The 23,181-nt window shown below is 46.1% G+C and overlaps 1 protein-coding gene across 1 annotated transcript in view; it reads left to right on the forward strand.

Moving 5' to 3' along the window:
* Positions 1–11,031: 11,031 nt before the first annotated feature.
* Positions 11,032–23,181, forward strand: part of LOC115463736 (metalloprotease TIKI1-like) — a 275,840-nt gene continuing 263,690 nt past the window's right edge. The window contains exon 1 of the mRNA XM_030194472.1: positions 11,032–11,308. Coding sequence (XP_030050332.1) covers positions 11,204–11,308 — 105 coding nt within the window. The 5' untranslated portion in view covers positions 11,032–11,203. The remainder of the gene's footprint in view (positions 11,309–23,181) is intronic.

Consider the following 23,181-nt stretch of genomic DNA (forward strand, 5'->3'; position numbering starts at 1 on the left):
TGCCTCCCTCCCTGCCAACCCCTTCGTTGTTCTGCCATTGCTCCGCCCTCAAGGGCGGGGCCAGGAGCGATTTCCCACCCCACCCCCGCCTCCCTCCCTGCCAACCCCTTCGTTGTTCTGCCATTGCTCCGCCCTCGAGGGCGGGGCCCGGAGCGATTTCCTACCCACCCCGCCTCCCTCCCTGCCAACCCCTTCGTTGTTCTGCCATTGCTCCGCCCTCGAGGGCGGGGCCCGGAGCGATTTTGGTGGCTACACCACCACGAACCTTCGAACCTTTTTGAAGGAAGTCAGAGCTTGGCTTCACTGACGTCAGTGTCCTCAGAACGTTGAGGGTGAGTTTTATTATACTACTACTACTACTTAACATTTCTAGAGCGCTACTAGGGTTACGCAGCGCTGTACAATTTAACAAAGAGAGACAGTCCCTGCTCAAAGAGCTTACAATCTAATAGACAAGTGAACGGTCGGTCCGATAGGGGCAGTCAAATTGGGGCATTCTGGATTCACTGAACGGTAAGGGTTAGGTGTAGATACTGAGCGCCCATCTGCATGACTAAATTTAGATAGAAACATAGAAACATGACTGCAGATAAAGGCTATATGACCCATCCAGTCTGCCCATCCTCTGTAACCCCTAATTCTTCCTGTTCCTATGCGATCCAACATGCTTATCCCATGCCTTTTTAAATTCTGGAACAGTCTTCGACTACACCACCTCCACCGGGAGGCCATTCCATGCCTCCACCACCCTTTCTGTGAAATAGTTCTTCCTTAGGTTACTCCTAAGCCTATTCCCTCTTATCTTTGTCATATGCCCCCTCATTCCAGAGCTCTCCTTCATTTGAAAAAGGCTCTCTTCCTGTACATAAATGCCCTTGAGATATTTAAACGTTTTTATCATGTCTCCTCTCTCCCTCCTATCTTCCAGTGTATACATGTTGAGGTTCATAAGCCTGTCCCTATAATTTTTGCATTCAAGACCGCTTACTAATTTCGTAGCCTCCTTCTGGACCGACTCCATCCTATTTATATCTTTCCTTAGGTGCGGTCTCCAGAACTGCATGCAGTACTCCAAATGGGGCCTCACCAGAGACTTATACAACGGCACTATCACCTCCTTTTCCTGCAGGTCATGCCTCTCTTTATGCACCCAAGCATCCTTCTGGCTTTGGCCGTCACTTTTTCTACCTGTTTGAAAGCGTTAAGGTTGTCAGACACAATCACCCCCAAGTCCCGGGCAGTTACGCCAAGTAGAACTTGATATAAATGCCAACGCAAAAATTAGGCACAGAACAGGTGTATTCTATAACCATATGCATAGATTTTAGAAACGTCCATGACCCGCCCATTTCAAGCCCACAGCCACTCCCCTTTTTGGCAGCAAGCATTAGAATTTACGCGCCCCAATTTACAGAATATGCTTAGCAAGTTGTGCATGTAAATTCGAATTAATGCCAATTAGTGTCAATAATTGCTTCTTAAATGGCAATTATTTAGCGCTGATTGACTTGTTAAGTAAATTGTGGGTGCAAATCCAAAATATGACCGGATTCGCGTGCACAATTTCAGTTGCACTATATAGACTCCGGGGGGAATATGCATGAAAAGTAAGTTTTAACTAACCAGTCCAACTGAAAATATTTTCTGGTTTGGCAACTTTTGCACTATCAGCCTTTTTCTATATTCCCCTTGCAAAATGGGCAGATTATATCTAGTTTATTCCTCAGATTGTGCCAATATTTTAACTTTATGCCACATCCTACTGATTATGAGATTTCTTTTCTTTGCTTTCTTTCTTTCTTTTTTTTCTTAAAATGTTCAGTAAAATTGGCAAACCGCCCTTGAATGTATCAGTTTGGCACACTGAAAAGACACGTGGAGGGGCATAATCGAAAGGGGCGCCCAAGTTTTCCTGAGGACGTCCTCTCAGGACGTCTCGACGAAGGGGAGCAGAAACCTGTATTTTCGAAACAAGATGGGCGGCTATCTTTCGTTTCCATAATCCGGTCGGGGACGCCCAAATCTTGACATTTAGGTCGTCCATAGAGATGGTCGTCCTTAGACTTGATCGTTTCTGATTTTCGGCGATAAAGGAAACCGAGGACGCCCATCTCAGAAACGACCAAATGCAAGCCCTTTGGTCATGGGAGGAGCCAGCATTCGTAGTGCACTGGTCCCCCTGACATGACAGGACACCAACCAGGCCCCTAGGGGGCACTGCAGTGGACGTCAGAAATTGCTCCCAGGTACATAGCTCCCTTACCTTGTATGCTGAGTCCCCCAAAACCCACTACATACAACTGTACACCACTACCATAGCCCTTACGGGTGAAGGGGGGCACCTACATGTGGGTACAGTGGGTTTCTGGTGGATTTTGGAGGGCTCACATTTACCACCACAAGTGTAACAGGTAGGGGAGGATGGGCCTGGGTCCACCTGCCTGAAGTGCACTGCACCCAGGGCCGGTCTTAGGGCGAGGCGACCAAGGTGACCGCATAGGGCCTCGCGCTCAAGGGGGCCCCGCCCCGACCGCCTAAGCTCCAGTCCCCCCGCCCTCTGAATTTTAAGTTACCTCGTCGTCGACGTCAGAGCGGCCGCCTGGCAGGTAGCAGCAGCCGTGAAAAGCGTGCGAGCTGCTGGATGGCGCTTTGGGAGCTTTCCTTTCCCTTCCCTCGTTCAGCTCTGGTCCCGCCCTCAAAACAAGAGCTCAGTGAGGGAAAGGAAGGCTCACAAAGTGCCGCCCAGCAGCTCGCACGCTTTTCACGGCTGCTGCTACCTGCCAGCCGCTCCGACATCGACGACAAGGTAACTTAAAATTCAGATGGAGGGGGGCTTTGAAGCTGGGTGGGGGACCTTGGAGCTGGCGGGTGGGAGGGAGGGGGGCCTTGGAGCTGGGTGGGAGCTGGATGGGGGGCCTTGGAGCTGGCGGGTGGGAGGGAGAGAGAGAGAGAGACAGGCCTTGGAGTGGGGAGGGAGGGGGGCCTTGGAGCTGGTGGGTGGGAGGGAGAGAGAGAGAGAGGCCTTGGAGCGGGGAGGGAGGGAGGGGGACCTTGGAGCTGGTGGGTGGGAGGGAGAGAGAGAGAGAGAGAGAGACAGGCCTTGGTGCGGGGAGGGAGAGAGAGAGAGACAGGCCTTGGAGCTGGGAGGGAGCTCGGAGGGAGGGGTGGCCGCCCTGGAGTTCAGAGGGAGGGGTGGACGGCCCTGGAGCTAGGGTGGGGGCGGGGCTAGGATGGGGCCCCATCAGATTGGTCTGCATAGGGCCCCGCACTTGCTAAGACCGGTCCTGACTGCACCCACTAAAACTGTTCCAGGGACTTGCATACTGCTGCGATGTACCTGAGTATGACATTTAAGACTGACACAAAATATTTTTTAAGTTCTTTTTTGAGGGTGGGAAGGGGGTTAGTGACCACTGGGGGAGTAAGGGGAGGTCATCCCCGATTCCTTTCGGTGATCATCTGGTCAGTTCGGGCACCTTTTTGTGCCTTGGTCGTAAGAAAAACTGGACCAGGTAAAGTCGTCCAAATGCTCATCAGGGATGCCCTTTTTTTCCATTATGGGTCAAAGGCCCATGTGTTAGGCAAACCCAAGTCCTGCCTTTGCTAAGCCTCTGACACGCCCCTGGGAACTTTAGTCGTCCCCGTGACAGAAAGCAGTTGGGGACGCCCAAAATCGGCTTTGATTATGCCGATTTGGGCAACCCTGTGAGAAGGACTACCATTTTCCGATTTGTGTCAAAAGATGGGCGTCCTTCTCTTTCGAAAATAAGCCTGTAAGCTTTTTCATCGTTACCTATTTCGATAACCTTGGGGCCCTTTTACTAAGCCGCAGCAAAAAGTGCACGTCTTTTGGGTGCATGCCAGGCAAGTGTTTACTGCGTCCTGGAAAAAGGGCTTCTTTTAAGGGACCGGAAAATAGACATGCAGCAAAATAAAAACCAGCGTGCATCCATTTTCGGCCTGAGACCTTACTGCCACCCAATGATTTAGTGGTAAGGTCTTACGCACTACCCAGAAGGTAGGCATGAGGCACGCCCACTGCCATTCACCACCAGATAAGTGCCATGCGGTAGAAAATACTACTACTACTACTACTATTTAGCATTTCTATAGCGCTACAAAGCATACGCAGCGCTGCACAAACATAGAAGAAAGACAGTCCCTGCTCAAAGAGCTTACAATCTAATAGACAAAAAATAAATAAAGTAAGCAAATCAAATCAATTAATGTGAACGGGAAGGAAGAGAGGAGGGTAGGTGGAGGCGAGTGGTTACAAGTGGTTACGAGTCAAAAGCAATGTTAAAGAGGTGGGCTTTCAGTCTAGATTTAAAGGTGGCCAAGGATGGGGCAAGACGTAGGGGCTCAGGAAGTTTATTCCAGGCGTAGTGTGCAGCGAGACAAAAGGCGCGAAGTCTGGAGTTGGCAGTAGTGGAGAAGGGAACAGATAAGAAGGATTTATCCATGGAGCGGAGTGCACTGGAAGGGGTGTAGGGATGGACGAGTGTGGAGAGATACTGGGGAGCAGCAGAGTGAGTACATTTATAAGTTAGTAGAAGAAGTTTGAACAGGATGCGAAAACGGATAGGGAGCCAGTGAAGGGTCTTGAGGAGAGGGGTAGTATGAGTAAAGCGACCCTGGCGGAAGATGAGACGGGCAGCAGAGTTTTGAACCGACTGGAGAGGGGAGAGGTGACTAAGTGGGAAGCCAGCAAGAAGCAGATTGCAGTAGTCTAAACGAGAGGTGACAAGGGTGTGGATGAGGGTTTTGGTAGAGTGCTCGGAAAGAAAGGGGCGGATTTTACGGATGTTGTAAAGAAAGAAACGACAGGTCTTGGCAATCTGCTGGATATGAGCAGAGAAGGAGAGAGAAGAGTCAAAGATGACCCCAAGGTTTCGAGCTGAGGAGACAGGGAGAATGAGAGAGCCATCAACAGAAATAGAAAACGGGGGGAGAGGGGAGGTGGGTTTGGGGGGGAAAAAGAGAAGCTCGGTTTTGGTCATATTTAATTTCAGGTGGCGTTGTTGTGCATGCAGGACATCAGACTCACAGAAACAGAACAAAGCCTTGCGCCAGAAGAAGAGGACCTCGGCTGGCGGGGGTTGGGTCCCCCACCAGCAAAGGTAGCCAACGGCGATGGCAGCGGCGGGGGAGGATTGGTGGGGGGGTCAGCGGTGCCGGGGGGCTAAAATGTGCCCCCTCACCTCAGGCTCTGGACCCCCTCCCGCCGAAGTCTGGCTACGCCCCTGTAATTAGCACAAGTAATTGGCTTTTTAACAAGTAATTATTGGAATTAATTAGATTGAACTGATATTTACATGTGTAAATTTAGGTGCAGGATCCATGACTAAATTTTATGTTTGAGGAAAAAAAAGGGGGTGCGGAAATGGGAGGGTCATGGGCCCAATGGGGACATGCCTAGCATGTATGCGTGTTGTTACAGAATAAGGGGGATAGGCATGTACATTTGCACTACGTTTCAGTTCGTGCAAAGTGTCGCAGCTAAAATTAGGCACAATTCCCAGGCATAACCGCTATTCTATAAACCGCAGCTAACTTTAAGTGTGTCTTTTTTGGCGCTGATTTTTTCAACGCTGTATATAGAACTCACCCTTAAGTGCAAGCACTATTTCTTATTTATTTAAAAAACTTATATTCCACTCAATCCCAAGGTCCTTGACGGATCACTATTGTACATACAAAATTTGCATAATTCTACCTACACCAGACAGCTAAGTTTAATAACAAAACACCACAAATTTCTAGACATCATAATCAAATATGCTGGTTGTCCTGTTTCATGAGTGCTGACTGCTTAATTCATTGCTCAGTGCTTTGATATGCCTGGATAAACAGGAAAGTTTTTTAATTCTCTCTTAAATTCACTCATATTTCTGATCTTCTTCGGGGTAGCCCATTCCTAAGCAGAGGACTCACTTTCCTGCTTATTTTCGAAGGAGATGGCCGGCCATCTTCCGACACAAATCAGGAGATGGCCGGCCATCTCCTAAACCCGGCCAAATCGGTATAATCGAAAGCCGATTTTGGCTGGCTCCAACTGCTTTCCATCGCAGGGCCGGCCAAAGTTAAAGGGGGCGTTTCGGAAGGGTACGGAAGGCGGGATGGGGACGTGGTTACGAGATGGCCGGCTTCGGCCAATAATGGAAAAAAGAAGGCCGGCTCTAATGAGCACTTGGCCAGCTTCACTTGGTCCATTTATTTTTAGGACCAAGCCTCAAAAAAGTGCCCCAATTGACCAGATGACCACCAGAGGGAATCGGGGATCACCTCCCCTTACTCCCCCAGTGGTCACCAACACCCTCCCACCCAAAAAAAAATGTTAAAAACATTTTTTTGCCAGTCTCTATGCCAGCCTCAAATATCATACCCAGCTCCCTGACAGCAGTATGCAGATCCCTGGAGCAGTTTTTGTGCGTGCAGTGCACTTCAGGCAGGTGGACCCAGGTCCATCCTCCCCCCCTACCTGTTACACTTGTGGTGGTAAATGGGAGCCCTCCAACCCACTGTACCCACATGTAGGTGCCCCTCTTCACCCCTTAGGGCTATGGTAGTGGTATAGAGTTGTAGAGAGTGGGTTTTGGGCGGGATTTGGGGGGGCTCAGCACCCAAGGTAAGGGAGCTATGCACCTGGGAGCAATTTTTGAAGTCCACTGCAGTGCCCCCTAGGGTGCCCGGTTGGTGTCCTAACATGTCAGGGGGACCAGTGCACTACAAATGCTGGCTCCTCCCACGACCAAATGCCTTGGATTTGGCCAGGTTTGAGATAGCCGGCATTAGTTTCCATTATCGCCGGAAACCAATGCCGGCCATCTCTAAAGCCGGCCCAAATGCTGAGATTTGGCCGGCTCCAACTGTATTATCGAAACGAAGGATGGCCGGCCATCTTGCTTTGATAATACGGTCGGGTCGCCGCTTTCTGGGGCCGGCCACATAGATGGCCGGCGCCGTTCGATTATGCCCCTCCACGTTAACTCAGATACTAGTGTAAGTGCTTGTGCTTAACTGTGGACAAGTTAGGCATGTAACTGCATGTATAAGATGTGCATACCAGTGGCGTAGCTAGGTGGGGTCATGGGGGCCTGGGCCCTCCCAAATTTGCTCTGGGCCCCTGGTTGGTTGGCGGGGGTCCCCAACCCCCGCCAGCTGAAGACTTCATCCTGTGCTGGTCTGCGGTGGTGCTGCCGCATTGCCTGCCCTGCTCTCTCTTCCCCTCACGTCGGACACGCTCCTTTAAGTGAAATTGAGCATGCTCAGTTTCACTAAAAGGAGCCTGCCGGATGTGAGGGGAAGAGAGAGTAGGGCAGGCAATGTGGTGGTGCCGGAGACAAGCACTGGATGAAGTCTTCAGCTGACGGGGGTTGGGGACCCCTGCAAACCAAGATATTCAGCAACAACAGTGGATGGCGGAGGGGAGGGCGACGTCAGAGGGGGGTGGCGGTGAGCCGATTACCGAAATGTGCCCTCCCCCCACCTTGGGCTCTGGCCCCCTCCCACCTTGAGTTATGGCTATGCCCCTGGTGCAAACTAGTCTCGGGCACGCCCCTGACCCGTTCCAGTCCATGCCCCCTTGCAGTTGCACACTAACTCCTGGATTCTAAACAGTGCTTACAGTTACATGTGGTTCTGTGAGTAAATCTGGGTGTATTCTGTATTCTATAACTATGTGCATAGATTAATTGTTTTAACAAGCTGTTAGGAGTTGTCAACAGTTCTTAACAAGCAAGAGTGGAGGAGTAGCCTAGTGGTTAGTGCAGTAGACTTTGATTCTGGGGAACTGGGTTCAGTTCCCACTGCAGGTCCTTGTGACTCTGGGCAAGTCGCTTAGCCCTCCATTGCCCCAGGTACAAATAAGTACCTGTACATACTATGTAAACCACTTTGAATGTAGTTTGCAAAATCCACAGAAAGGTAGAATATCAAGTCCCATTTCCCTCTCCCAATAACAAACAATAATTGGCAAAAATTAGAATTTACACACATATACCGTGCCTAAATTGTAACACATGCGGGTGAAAATGGGCCAGTGTGTGTAAATTTACACCAGCTTTTCAATGGCGTAAATGGATGCGCGTAGATTTACACACATAGTAACATAGTAGATGACGGCAGAAAAAGACCTGCACGGTCCATCCAGTCTGCCCAACAAGATAACTCATATGTGCTACTTTTTGTGTATACCTTACCTTGATTTGTATCTGTCTTTTTCAGGGCACAGACCGTATAAGTCTGCCCAGCACTAACCCTGCCTCCCAACCACCAGCCCCACCTCTGCCATCCAATCTTCGCTAAGCTCCTGCGGATCCCTTCTTTTCGAACAGGATTCCTTTATGTTTATCCCATGCATGTTTGAATTCCGTTACCGTTTTCATCTCCACCACCTCCCGCGGGAGGGCATGGTATATATACCTGTGTATATACCATGCATAGATTTATGCACGGTATTTAGAACACGCTTAGGCGCAATTGCCTAACGCGTGTTAATTTTAGGTGCCATATATAGAATCAGGCCCTAAGGGGTCCTTTTTCTAAGCTGAAGTAGGGCTAACGTGCAGGTAGTATGTGCTAAATCGGCACTACTGACAGGCTAGTGTGGGCGCCTGGCAGTAATTTTGAAGTTGGCGCACGTGGGGGTAATCAATAGTGCGGCCACATTAGCACGTGCTAACTGATTACCGCATGAATAGCGTGGGAGCCCTTCCTGCTAGGTCAATGGGTGGCAGTAACGGCTCAGGCAGTAAATAGCCATGTGCTACTTTTAATTTTAGTGCACGGCCATCTAGCTCCCCAGTAAAAAGAAAACTTTTTCCCAGCCGTGGTAAAAAATGGCCTAGCTCAAGCCAATTTCACGTGACCAGACTACAGCAGGCCACTTTTTTTACTGCAGCTTAGTAAAAGGACCCTATGGATTTTGCATGCACATGTTATAGCAGGCACATAAAAGTTTCAAGAAGAATAGGGGATGACCCAATGACTTCCTCACCAGAAATAGTGAAAGAAATGTTCTTTTATTAAAGCACCAAGAGGAGACCCAACATGGGGCAGTGTTTCGGCAGACAAATCCACCTGCCTCAGGGGTCACAAACCACTATGTAAAGAAAACATTAAATCAAATATAAACATATTTTGTATGTAGGTGTAGTCCACATTATGTTTTATTGATTTATATATTTGATGATCTAATCCTTTTGTACACATATTGTTTCTTCTGTATATGATTTTTAATGTTTTCTTTACATAGAATGTCTTTTACTAAATCTTAGCTTGAGTTATCTGCAGAAGGGCCCATTTTATTCCTATGGGCCCTGCTGCAGATAACTCGAGCTAAGCTTTAGTAAAAGGCCCCCATAGTGGTTTGTGACCCCTGAGGCAGGTGGGTTTGTCTGCCGAAACACTGCCCCGTGTTGGGTCTCCTCTTGGTACTTTAATAAAAGAACATTTCTTTCACTACTCCTCCTGAGGAAGTCACTGGGTCATCCTCTATTCTTCTTGAAACTTTTAGATATTCGTAGGGGTTGTTTTCTGTTTCTGTGATCTATAGCAGGCACATAGCCAGACCTCAGATTTTAGGAGTTCCAGAGCACAAGGTGGGGGGAGGGGGACACAAAATTTTGCCTCTCCCTGCTGTTACTCATTCGGGCTCATTTTCAAAGCACTTAGCCTCCCAAAGTTCCATAGAAACCTATGGAACTTAGCCTCCCAAAGTGCTTTGAAAATATGCCTGATTGTCCCCTTGCGACCCCCACATACCTGAGCTGCTGAGGGTCCCTAACACTGTCAACAGAAGTGCTCCTCCCACCTGCAGTCACTGCCACCTCCGTGCCGGGCCCTCCCCCCCAGTGCATGCTCGGTTTCCATGAAAGCTGAGCATGTGTGGTGAAGGGGAGGCCCAGTGCGGCAGAAGCGGCAATTGTGAGTGGAGGCACACTTCTGCTGGTGGGACATGGGGACCCCCCCCCCCCCGCCAGCCAGGGGCCTGGAACACAAATTGGGGGCCCCCAGTGGCTATGCCCTTTGAAGGTGTAACTGCTAATTGGCAGCAATTAACACCAATTAACAGTAGTTAGCAGCTAGTTAGCATCAATTATCACCTTATTATATTTAATTATACAGGCAACTGACCTTATTCTATAATTTGCATGTGCAACTTTATTTGAATTTGGAGATTTATCGTTTATGACTATCTTCCTATCCCAACCATCCTAATAAATAAAAATAAAAAAAAGAAGGAATACTCAAGCAAGGTTACAGTCTAAATTCTTTTTGATGCTATTGTCATAATGTGGCGCATTTTAAGTGTCTTTGCATTTTCTTTGGAATACATCTGCATTCTTCTGTTAATAATATTAAGCACTCCAAACCATTTACCATCTAAATATATCCTCGGAGGTTTGAAAACGACTTTCCCTTGGACGATGTCCTCCCGGCCGTTACCGTAGAACTGAACACAGGAAGGGCAAAAAAGAAAGTTTGCATTTGTGGGGGCAAATGTAAAAAGTCGTAGAAAAACGTGAAAGATGTCTGCACTACTACATCTTCACATTTGTGCAAGACCACAAGAGTAAGAAGAGAAAGACACTTGAGAATCGGTAGGACTTTAAAAGCAACGGGAAGCGTGCTGCGGCTGATTTAAATAAAGGCTTTGTACTAATTTTGCTTGGGGTGCAAAAAGTACGCTAGTTTTGCATCATACCTTCCCCCGAGTGAAAAATGGCCCGCACATCGCTAATAAATCTGCTTATTTATTTATTTGCATTAGAAAAAAATCTGTAGAACAACCGAGCCCCGTATCGCCAGGCTATTCCGGCACATCTCGCTTCCCTAAAGTTAACTCCAAGCACTAAAGGTCAAACCCATTTCTTATGCCCTAAGTTCTGGCGAGTAGGACCGTGCGGGAGTGCAAGTGGAACTCTAGCCCGGGAGGGGGCGGGGAGAGCAGTGATTTCCCCCCGCCCCCCGCCAGGACCGGCACAGCTCACGCTCTCTCAGCCATTCGGAGCCCGGGGGCCGGGAGCGCCCAGTTCCAGCATGGCCGGCTGCGCACCCTCCTCCCACCCCCGCTCTCCCCCGCGCCCCCTACGACTCTTTAAGTCCACCGTCAACTTTCGCAGGGGCTCCCGTTTGCTTTTGCTTTGTTAATTGTTCCCCCCTCGGTTTTGCCTTCTCTCCTTCCTACCTTGGAGCTATAATGCTGATCGCTTGGAATTTATTTCTACAAGCCTGTCTCATAATGCTGGCCACAGCGGGTCAGAAGAGCTCCCGGGACTCTACAGACTGCAAACTCAACAATAAAGTAAGTAGAAAGTTTCTAGTGAAGTACAATCTAGTAGCAGAACAGTTTGGACGACACATTACCTTGGCTAAATGAAGCGCAACATCCGTGTGGACAGGGAAGCCCTCCTTGGAACTTTCCCCAGGTTGCACCTAAAAGAGTGACTAGTTTGATGTGTGCTGAACTCAGCCTGAACGAATTTCTTGTTGCATGTGTAGAAGCGAAACGAACTGGTGATGGCTTATAAATGCATTCTTTGTTTCCTGGTGTTTGTTGGAATTGTTGTTATCATGATGCAGACAAGACAGCATCCTTAATAGTAATATTCTGTGAACAAGCATCTCTAAGAACTGATATTACTATAATGACCAGCTTCGGTGTTCTTTCTGTAAACTTCCTTTCCTCTCGCCCATTAGTCCCCTTGTTTTCCTTTTCTTGGGACCGTTTCGTTTTGATAACATTTCAGAAGTTTCCTCCGGCCCCCTGCCCCGACTGCAGCCTGTAGTTTTTCCTTTGCTTGCGGATCAAACCCCCTGTTCTGCGAGTTTCACGTGCTTGCTGGAAAGGAGAAAGTTTTGGAAAGAAAGAAGAAAGTTTTCTTCCTGCCGTCTTAAATGGACCTCGGCAGTTCTTGTGCTGTCTTGAGCTATTTTCCCGTCTTGCCGTTTCTTATCCGGGATGTGCTGCTGAGGTGGGCTCTGGCTTGGAGGGGGGGGGGGGGGGGCACTCATTTCTGGAGGCGATGTGATCTTAGGAAACGTATTAGGCTCAAACAGTGCTGATGGGGTTTTGAATGCACTTAATGAGATCCTGTAGAGCCAGATAAAGTTACACGTTGCCTGTTTGGGCTTCTTTTCTTTGCCTTGTTTGGCTGCCGCAGGTCTCACTCATTTGCCAATCGCCGCGTTTCACAGCTCTGATTCCTCTTCCATCCTGCCAGTGATCGGAGGAGCCCCCCTGCTCTCTAACACCATCAACGCTTCATTTACTTTGCTTACTTTCTGCCCACTTCCCATTAACTGTTTACACAGTAGTTTGCTTTAAATTAAATGCTCTGCTTTAATGCCTTTGTTATTCTAGAAGCGGCAATTCTACATTAGGGGTAGTAAAGTTAAAAGGGAGAGTGTTTTTGTGAAAATCGAGATGGCTCAGTCAACTTCAAGCGAATTGTTGGACTTCAGTTCAAATACACTGCTGGACTGGGCATGAAACTTTATATGTGATGAAAAATCATTTAAAAAGACTCAATTGTATTATTTTTAAATTAAAGAATTAGATTAAATGAAGGATAAATGCCAGAATAGAATTCATTGCAACTGTTAGTATTTAAGTGGCCCATCTGGTACTGTTTATTTTTGTTTCAAAGCCAGGGTTTATCACTGAATAGCTGTTCCAGAAAAACAGGTTGCATTCGTAACTGTAATTTGGATTTTAGGTCTAATTATTCACGGTTATAAATCCAAGCTGAAGGTGAATATTTATTACATTTGTACCCCGCACTTTCCCACTCATGGCAGGCTCAATGCGGCTTACATATTGTATACAGGTACTTATTTGTACCTGGGGCAATGGAGGGGGTTAAGTGACTTGCCCAGAGTCACAAGGAGCTGCCTGTGCCTGAAGTGGGAATCGAACTCAGTTCCCCAGGACCAAAGTCCACCACCCTAACCACTAGGCCACTCCTCCACTGTTGCTACTATTTGCAGATCACCAATGTGGCCGCGCAGGCTTCTGCTTCTGTGAGTCTGACGTCCTGCACGTACGTGCAGGACGTCAGACTCACAGAAACAGAAGCCTGCGCAGCCTTCTACATGGAATGTTGCTAGTGGAATAGCAACATTCCATGTAGAATCTCCAATAGTAGCAACATTCCATGTAGAATCTCCAATAGTATCTATTTTATTTTTGTTACATTTGTACCCTGCACTTTCCCACTCATGGCAGGCTCAATGCAGCTTACATGGGGCAATGGAGGGTTAAGTGACTTGCCCAGAGTCACAAGGAGCTGCCTGTGCCTGAAGTGTGAATTGAACTCAGTTCCTCAATTCCCCAGGACCAAAGTCCACCACCCTAACCACTAGGCCACTAGGTATTGCCATGCCCACAAGGCTGAGAATCTAACTTTTGTACCTGAGGCAATGATACCTCAATGTGTCTATTTTACTATTTTAAGAATTCTGTTTTGGCTCAGGGAGTAACTTTTCCAGATACACCAGAAGTAGTGTTAAAAACCATAGTACTCAGAATAGGTGTAATCCAAAGCTTTTTTCCAGATGAAGTTTTGAGCTGTTCGGATGGTGAGTCTAGATCAGGGCTTTTCAAACCTGTCCTGATGATCCCACCGCCACTCAGGTTTTATGGGCACCAAAAATGAATATGCATGAGATCAGTTTGTATACACTGGAGACCTAGTACTTGGAAATCGGTATTGTGCATATTTGTAATGGGTGCCGTAAAAACATGTGTAGATGGGGTTTTATTAGTCCACCTAGGCAGCTGCCTAGAATTACCCCTGATAGTAGAGACCCCATACATAAACACTAATTTGTTGAAGTGACGTATTTAAACAAGGTGTGTCAGTGGCCTACGCACCCCCTATTAGACCTGGCCCTGCCCCCACCTTAAAATTCTGCAGTTTTCACCTGGGCAGTGGCACTCATAAGTTGCCTGCGACCTGCACCGGGACTGTTCAGGGAGGGAGTCCCGGTGCAGGCCACGGGCAGCCTATGAGTGCCACTGTCCTGGTGAAGACTGCAGCAGTGTAGGCAGGATTTTAAGGTGGGGCGGGGCAGGGGTGCCGGCGGTGTGTGGGGGGGAGATGCATCCCCTGTAAAGATTTTCTGTCTACAGCCTTGATTTGTTGATTTGGGACCAGGGCCCAGGCCTAGCATGCACCAGGAGGCCAGAAGCAATTACTGCATCTGCTGTTCTCTCGCTCAGTAAGTCTACTACTACTACTACTTAGCATTTCTATAGCGCTGCCAGGGTTACGCAGCGCTGTACAAGTTTAACATGGGGAAGGACAGACCCTGCTCAAGAGAGCTTACAATCTAAAGGTCAGTAAGTCAAACCAGTACGGTAAATGTGTTCTGAAGCAACCTGTTACACAATAATAGCAGCAACAGTATGTACAAAGGAGGAAATTCTATAAATGGCGCCTTAAAAATCGGCACCGTAAAACCACGCGGTTTGCGTGATTCTATAAAGTACGCCTAAAGTTAGACGTAGTTTATAGAATATGCTCATGCACTGTTCTTGTGACTAAACTCTAGGCGCACCCATTTAGGCCACCCAAAACCAGGCCTAAATACCTGCGTCTAGCTTAGGCGCAGATTGGGTGTATTCTATAATAGTACGCATAGTTTTTTTGAAATGCCCATGGCCATGCCCCATTTTTGACTGTGCGTATTAGAATTTATGCGCACTGTGTTGTAGAATATGTCTAGAAAGATGTATGTGTAAATTCTAATTAAAGCCAATTAGTGCTGCTGCACTAATTGGCTTTAATTAAAATTTACACATACAGCTTTCTAGGCATATTATACAAGTACCAATTATCAGCATTGATTGGCTTGTTAGTCAATTAAGTTGTGCACGCAATTTGGCCATGCAGCCAAATTAGTGCGTGCAACTTAAAGCGCCATTTCTAGAATGGGGGGGGGGGGAATGGGGGAAAGTGTCTTTTTTTTCTTCTGTTAGATATTCCTGCTTGTGAGAATATGTGAATATCTCTCTTTCAAACTCTGTATTACTTAGCATCAGGGCTGTAGCAAGGTCCAATGATGCGGCAGATGCAGCCAGAGAGGGTGCAAGGAAGGCTGGGCTGCTAAAACTGTGCCCCGTCCATGGGCATACGCTGCAGTACAGAGAGCCTCCCTGTCTCCTTCCCCACCACCCCCTTCCCCCTCCCCCACCAAACACATGATGCAGCATCTCCATCTCTCCCTTTCCTACCCATCCTTCTGCCCAGAACACCCCTATCTTCAAACCTTCCAATGGTGGGTAGAGGATCAGGTCAAATAAGTACAGCAACGCTCCACAGAGCCTCCCACTGAAGCAAGGAGGTTTAATGACACTAATGCACATAAGTAATAAGAAATATTCCATTTTTTCATTCTTCTCATGCACATGAATTCAGACTGAACATACCTGTCCTGTTTGTGTAAGTATTTTGTACTTATTTATTGATTTTTTTCAATATTTGATTTTATGTTTGCTATATTTCATGTTCTGCACTGTATTAATTATTTATGTTTATAAGACATTTTTATGTATATATTCTTTGTTTTAGTTTTACCCCTGACGCAGCTTGTGGACAAAATATAGCTAGGTCGGGTAATCGTTCAATAAACCACTTTTCTTTTTATTATTATTGATCTGCTTTTTTGTTTTGTACCTCACTCGTTGTTCTCATTTCCAGATTATTTATAAATATCCTAAAACGCTCTGGTCTCAGTAAGATCCCTGGGGTACTCTCCATTGGGAAAATTGGCCATTTAACCTTATTCTCTGTTTTCTTTTAACTGGTTCCCAATTAGGGCCACCGAGAGACAGAGCCAAGCATGGGGCAGGGCTGCTGCCCCCCCTAACTCAGGCTGCAGCCACCGCTGCCGCCCCCCCCCCCCACTCAGGCTGCCACTGCCCACCCCCACCCCCTTACCTTCCTGCATGTGCTTCTCTCTCGGTCTGTCACTCTCCTGTTCCTATGCTGGGACCCGGGTTATTGTATTAACGCAATCACCCAGGTCTTGACACACAGGAGCAAAAGAGAGACACGCCGAGGAAACAGAACCATCTGCCTGCCTCTGGAAGCCTTGCTGGTGCTGGGGCCAAAGAATCTTCCCCCTACCCCTACCCCACCGTCCTCTCCCTCTCATCGGCCCTGTTCCCAATCCACACAATAGTAGCCTCTTATCCCATGGCTTTTTAATTTTCTCAGGAGTCTTTCATGAGATACACTGTCAACTGCTTTCTGAAAATCCAGATAACACTATATAAACTCGTTGATCTTTTTCTCTTTGTTTATTCACACCGTAACCCCCCCCCCCCCCCCCGAGACTTCCCTTGACTAAATCTGTGTTGATTTTGTCCCATTAAATCATGTCTATCTATATGTTCAGTTATTTTGTTCTTTATAATAATTTCAATCATTTTGCTTAGCACTGATGTCAGGCTCACCGGTCTATAGTTTTCCAGATGAGCCCAGAACACTTTTTAAACATCTGCTTTATGGGAAGAAGGGGGTGAGTGATACCTGGAGGCACGTGTTTTATTTGGCTGGAGGACATGCCTGGAACATCAGAGAACTTCCAGTTGGCCCTGTGTAACTTCATCTGCATGGGCTGACAGCAGTGGATAAAATATGCCTGTTCCTTAGCCACATTGACGTGCCTGAAGGGATGTATCCAAAGGGGCATGCCAGGCCCCTTTGTAGCTTTTTGAGGAGCCTATTCTTTTAGTCTGTATTTGTCAGAGGAGAGACCTATGAGGAAACAAAATGCCAAATCTAAGTATGGTTCCGCTGGACCTTCAGGAATGGGAAAGGGAATGGGACTTGATACACCGCCTTTCTGTGGTTTTTGGCAACTACATTCAAAGCGGTTTACATAGTTTATACAGGTACTATGTGACTTGCCCAGAGTCACAAGGAGCAGTAGTGGGAATTGATCCCAGTTCCCCAGGATGAAAGTCCGCTGCACTAACCACTAGGAAGTTGACCCTACTGATCAGCATGCAGTAGTGGTTTAGAACACTTATGTGGGTTCCTTATCTCCTAGTCACAATATCATGTGCCTCTCTTAGTATGGAGAAAATGTCCCCCCCCCCCCCCCCCCCCCCCCCCCCCATCATTTGTAACTTCTTTGAGTCCAGTGGTTCCCCAATGAAACTGCAAAGTAGTACATTTAAAACGAATCGGAGAAAATATTTCTTCACTCAACATGTAATTAAACTCTGGAATTTGTTGGCAGAGAATGTAGTAAAAGAAGTTAGCTTAGTGGGGTTAAAAAAGGTTTGGATGGCTTCTTAAAGGAAAAGTCCATAGACCATTATTGAAATGGACTTAGGTAAAATCCACGGCTTATTTCTAGAATAAGCAGCATAAAATGTACTGTTTTTGGGATCTTGCCAGGTACTTGTGACCTGGATTGGCGACTGTTAAAAACAGGATGCTGGGTTGATGGACCTTTGGTTTTTCCCAGTATGGCAATACTTATATACTTATGAGTGGCTTTAAGAAGTGTACTTGGTGCAATAGGACTTTCTCAGGCAGTGATCCCCTTAACTGGTGTGTTCAGCGCTTGGGTCTGAAGCACCGGGACCCAGTGTGTTGGTGCTGGGCTGGCTTGTAATGTCCATGTCCTGCATATAGCAATCCAGTTTAGGATGGGCTGATGAGGGCTTCAATGGAGACTCCAATAACTTGGAATGTGAGGACAGTGCCAGACAGACTTCTGTGGTCTGTGTCTCGCAAATTACATGACAGATGTAGATATGCTGGAGTGGGCTTTGATATCAACTCCAGTAGTTGGAACATAAGGATGGAGCCGGGTGAATTTCTACAATGTATGTCCCAGAAACACCAAAGAAAGATCATGATCAAATATATAATCTCATGTTCATTGTTGATTTAATCTTGAATTGATAATGAATGTGACTGTTGGGCAGACTGGATGGACCGTTCAGGTCTTTATCTGCCATCACTTACTATGTTACTATGTCTCACTGGCTTGATCAGTCCACGCCAGTGCCGTCTAGATTATCTTTCAAGTTCAACATGTTTAGGGCTGGATTCAGTAAATGGTCCCCAAATCTGGGTGCTGAAAAACACTGAGCATTGAACGCTATCCTAAAAACAGTGCTCCATTGATAGAATAACTCTTAGCTCAGTTTTGGTCTTGAGGATTTACACCAACTGAAACCTGGTATAAATTCTCATGCCTAAATTAGGAATAGATCTCCCGTATTCTGTAATACTGCGTGCGTCTTAGGTGAATGCCCCTGACCCATCCATGCCTCCTTTTTAGTTGTGCATGCATCTTTATAGATTAGCGCCTAGAAAGATGTGCATGTAAATTCAAATTGTTGCCAATTATCCCAATAATTGATTGTTAGCACCTAATTATTGGTGCTAATGGGCTCATTATCAATTAAATTGCATGCACAAATTGGGCATGTGCAATTTTGAGGGTCAGTTATAAAATTTGGAGGTTAATGTCTAAGCCTGTTACTAAGGAAACTACTGGGCAGTCAATCTGCAAACTCCAGGATGGCAGCAAAAAGGAGCAGAACAGACGGAAAAAGTCCAAAACCAGTTTATTAATGGTTAATAAATCAACAATGCTCAATACGGGCTATGTTTTGCCCACACATGGGCTGCATCGGGGACAAATGGTGTTGAGAACTAGACACATCCCAGCGTGGTGTGACTGACCCTACCATCGTATGGGTTTTTTTTCTGTTAAATCATGGTGGTGATACTTTTTGTGCACACCACGTTGGGATGTGGCCAGTTCTCAACACTGCTTGCCCCTGATTGGGCAAAACACGGCCTGTGTCGAGCATTGATGGTTTATTAACCATTAATAAACTGATTTTGGACTTTTTTCATCTGTTCTGCTCCTTTTTGTTGCCATCTAAGCCTGTTACTATGCATGTGGGGCCCAAGTGATGGTCCTAGTGCACCTTCTGAGGAAGTGACTTTGTTGGATGTGTGAAAGATTGTATGGGGGACGGAAGGTCTATTGAAAGGCCCAGTTTCCCAGCTTTGTGTCTTTTCCCAGCAAGGGGTCTCAAAATTACAGAATATAGGTTGTAGATTTTTCTAGATTTGTGGCTTCTGTGGATTCCCAGAGTAGGACTCTACAAGCAGCTGGAACTTCAGATATTAAAGATAGTTTTGTTCTCCACAAACAGTTGGAGTCCACGGAGAATCAGATGAGGAATAAGAAGTTGAGATCTCTAAATTTTCCAGTTCATTATTGTCTACTATCCTGTTTAGACAATATCTCAAGGAAATTTTAGGGCAGCAAATTGAGACCTAATAATAGGACTACCCTAAAACAGGATCAAAAATATGCACATTTAACAGCACTGAAATTCAAATAACAGAGATATAACACAATGTAAGCATAACAGCGATGGAATACCTAATAAGCACACAATTAGAACATTCAAATAACATTGCTATGATACTTTTCTACAATACACCTTACCATATAGCTGAGGGGCCAAATGCAGATATATAGATGGGGACAAAATGTGTGGTACAGAGTCAGTTCCTTTATGTAGATGGCTGGCTAAATTCAAAGCAACTTCTTTATACAGTTAACCAAGATATCAGGAACTGGTCCAAGTTGCAGTGTGTGTAACAAGCTAGTCCAGGTGCAGGATGAGTATATACGTAGTTGCAAGCAAGCCAAACCATCACGAGGGTGTAGGTACACAAATTCCTACGAAAAGTAGACTCTGAGGAAAGGGGGAGTAGGAGGAGTAGGCTCGTGAACAACACCAGTAGGCGACGTAGGTTAGGAACAATCTCTTTATTTAAATATACACTCGACTCAACACAGTCGTGTTTCGGCGCTACAGACACCTTCTTCAGGAGTCACTGCCGATGCAGGAAAAACAGCTCAGCGTATTCAATTACACTTCCGTGAAGTCAAAAGGGACATGTTCACAGTACGTCCGTTTTATAAGAGGAAAAAGCGCATCAAAAGGAGTAATCAGCTGTGCAGGCTTAAAGTATAATGAGTAGCACATCAGTATGACATATCAGCCTCTATACCAGCTTCAGATGTCATACTCAGGTCTATTAGAGCAGCATGCGGGTCCCTGGAGTAGTGTAGTGGTGTGTGCAGCACATTTTCAATATGATGTCTAAATCTGACTTTGGTTGTTTTGCGAAAAACATCCGAACATCTCTTAGCGAGCATGACCATTTTTGAAGCTGAAAAATGTCTATCTTGTTTCCTTAAAAATGGCCATTTCCTAGACATTTTCTAGACGTTAAGTGTTTAGTGCATCTAGCTTTTTGGACCATTTAAAAAAAAATGTCCAAGTGAAAAATGCACAAAATCAAGCCATTTGGATGTAGGAGGAACCAGCATTCTTAGTAGATTGGCCACACACTACAGTAGCCCTTATGGCTGCCTGTGTCACCTATATGTGGGTACAGTAGGTTTTTGGTGGGTTTTGTGCAGCTGGCACATTCCACCACAAGTGTAACAGTGGATTATGGGCCTGGGTCTTCTTCTCTACAGTGCCCTGCAACAACCACTAAGCTACTCCAGGGACCTGCTTGCTGCACTAATAGGATTGACCATAACATCTGAAGCTGTCATAGAGGCTGGTTTGTAGTTTCATTCACATCTTTGGAGGGGTGGAAAGTGGTCAGTGACCACTGGGGGAGTGAGGGGTGTAATTCCTTTATTCTTCCAGTGGTCATTTAGGGCACCTTTTTGTGACTTAGTCATTATTAAAACAGGTCTAGATCAAACCCCCCAACGTTTATCATCAAGGGGGTTATCCTGTAGAAATGCTATCCTGCATCAACCATTTTGGGAGCTCAAGGAAGTACACCACGCTCACACTAGGCTCAGCACCCACCCAAGTAAGTACTATTACCTATAGCAACAGGGAACTCATCATAATCCACATATATAATCGCACTAGGTCCAGGTTAGAAAAATGTTCCAACTCCTTGAGATCCGATGAAGCTAACTGTAGGCTTGAAAGCACATGTCAGAAAAGAAGCAGCCAAAGGAACCAACCAGTAGCCATAAAAAAAGAGGTTTATTAAAAGAACAACCTTTGACAAAAAAGTGTGTGCTTGTGTTGTCCTACCATCCAGACATGTTAATAAAAGTCCAACATGTTTCGACAGTGGACTGCCTGCATCAGAGGCACATATGTTCCTTGTAAAAGGGACAAGTAATACATCTAAAAGTAATAAATCAGAACATATATTCATAATAAAATCATAGTAATCAAAAAAAAAAAATTTTTTTTTTAGTTACATTTGTACCCTGCACTTTCCCACTCATGGCAGGCTCAATGCGGCTTACATGGGGCAATGGAGGGTTAAGTGACTTGCCCAGAGTCACAAGGAGCTGCCTGTGCCTGAAGTGGGAATCGAACTCAGTTCCCCAGGACCAAAGTCCACCACCCTAACCACTAGGCCACTCCTCCACTGTTGCTACTATTTGCAGATCACCAATGTGGCCGCGCAGGCTTCTGCTTCTGTGAGTCTGACGTCCTGCACGTACGTGCAGGACGTCAGACTCACAGAAACAGAAGCCTGCGCAGCCTTCTACATGGAATGTTGCTAGTGGAATAGCAACATTCCATGTAGAATCTCCAATAGTAGCAACATTCCATGTAGAATCTCCAATAGTATCTATTTTATTTTTGTTACATTTGTACCCTGCACTTTCCCACTCATGGCAGGCTCAATGCAGCTTACATGGGGCAATGGAGGGTTAAGTGACTTGCCCAGAGTCACAAGGAGCTGTGCCTGAAGTGGGAATCGAACTCAGTTCCAGAACCAGAGTCCACCACCCTAACCACTAGACCACTCCTCCACTCAATAAATTCATAATAAGATTGGACATGTTCTTTAAAAGTGACATACTCAATGTATAGAAAACATGCAAACTAACTAGCTAACTAACTAACTAAATAAAATAAGTACAAGGATAAAAAGGAGAGGAGGGGGACATCACCTTAAAACAGGATTCCAGAGCTTAAAGGTTGCCTATACTGGGCTCTTTGAGGCCAATGCAAGTAGCTAAAAAAGAAATGCACATCTTGGTCATTTAAAATGTATAAGGGCACAATTAGCAGCAATTCTCCCAAGAAAAACAGAAATCTTTCAGGGGCCATATGGTACAGACCTTGAAGTAAAAAAAGGAGACACATACAAATAGGCTAGTTTGTAAAGATCTATGGTGCCGATCTCAGGAAGTCTCAGAAAGAACTGGATAGAAAAATCCCCACCCTCGTGGAGAGAATTGACTTGACCCTACCTTAATACTATCTTAATACCCAGAAACATTACCAACTGTAATGGATCAAAAATATATATGTAGCACTCTGATATTTTACAATGTATTTACAAGAAAACGTCAATAGAAATACTGCCCTGAGAGCTAAAGCTCGGGGGCACTGTGAGGGAGTGAGTGACACAGGGGCAGGAAACACTCCCGCACTGGTGTGGTTCAGCCCCCTTTTGGCAGCTGGCGCTGGTCTGCCAAGGCAGAGGCTGAGACTGACTCAGTTCAGCCACCTAGCAGCAGGTGGTGCTAGGCTGCAGGGGACAGCTCCTCTTCCTATGTATTTTTGTGTTACTGCAAGTTTTTTTTTTACTTGTATGAAGATTCCATAGTGGATCTCAGTGTGGTGTCTTGGAATGGGGGGTGTATCTCCTTGCCCATTAAATGGTATACGATTTTGCAGGCTTTACAATGCCACAAAGTTTCTATAGTGTTTCTCCAGGAAACGCACTTGAGTTCAAAGGAACATAGCAAATTACAGCAAGGGTGGATGGGTGATTACTTGGAAGCCCTGGCAGTCTCACGGAAAGGAGTGATTATATTATTTAAGAAAGGATTGGATGTGATGATCCATAAGACTATTAAAGAGGCAGAGGGTCATTACCTAATTAGTACTACTACTACTACTTATCATTTCTATAGCGCTACTAGATGTACGCAGCGCTGTACACTTGAACATGAAGAGACAGTCCCTGCTCGACAGAGCTTACAATCTAATTAGGACAGACAAAACAGGACAAATAAGAGATAAGGAAATATTAAAGTGAGGATGATAAAATAAGGGTTCTGAACAATTAGCTACGTTACAATAGTCCAATAAGAACTGTCTGCAATCTTTATGCT

This window comes from Microcaecilia unicolor, chromosome 2, assembly GCF_901765095.1.
Source record: "Microcaecilia unicolor chromosome 2, aMicUni1.1, whole genome shotgun sequence".
In the NCBI taxonomy this organism is placed as follows: domain Eukaryota; kingdom Metazoa; phylum Chordata; class Amphibia; order Gymnophiona; family Siphonopidae; genus Microcaecilia; species Microcaecilia unicolor.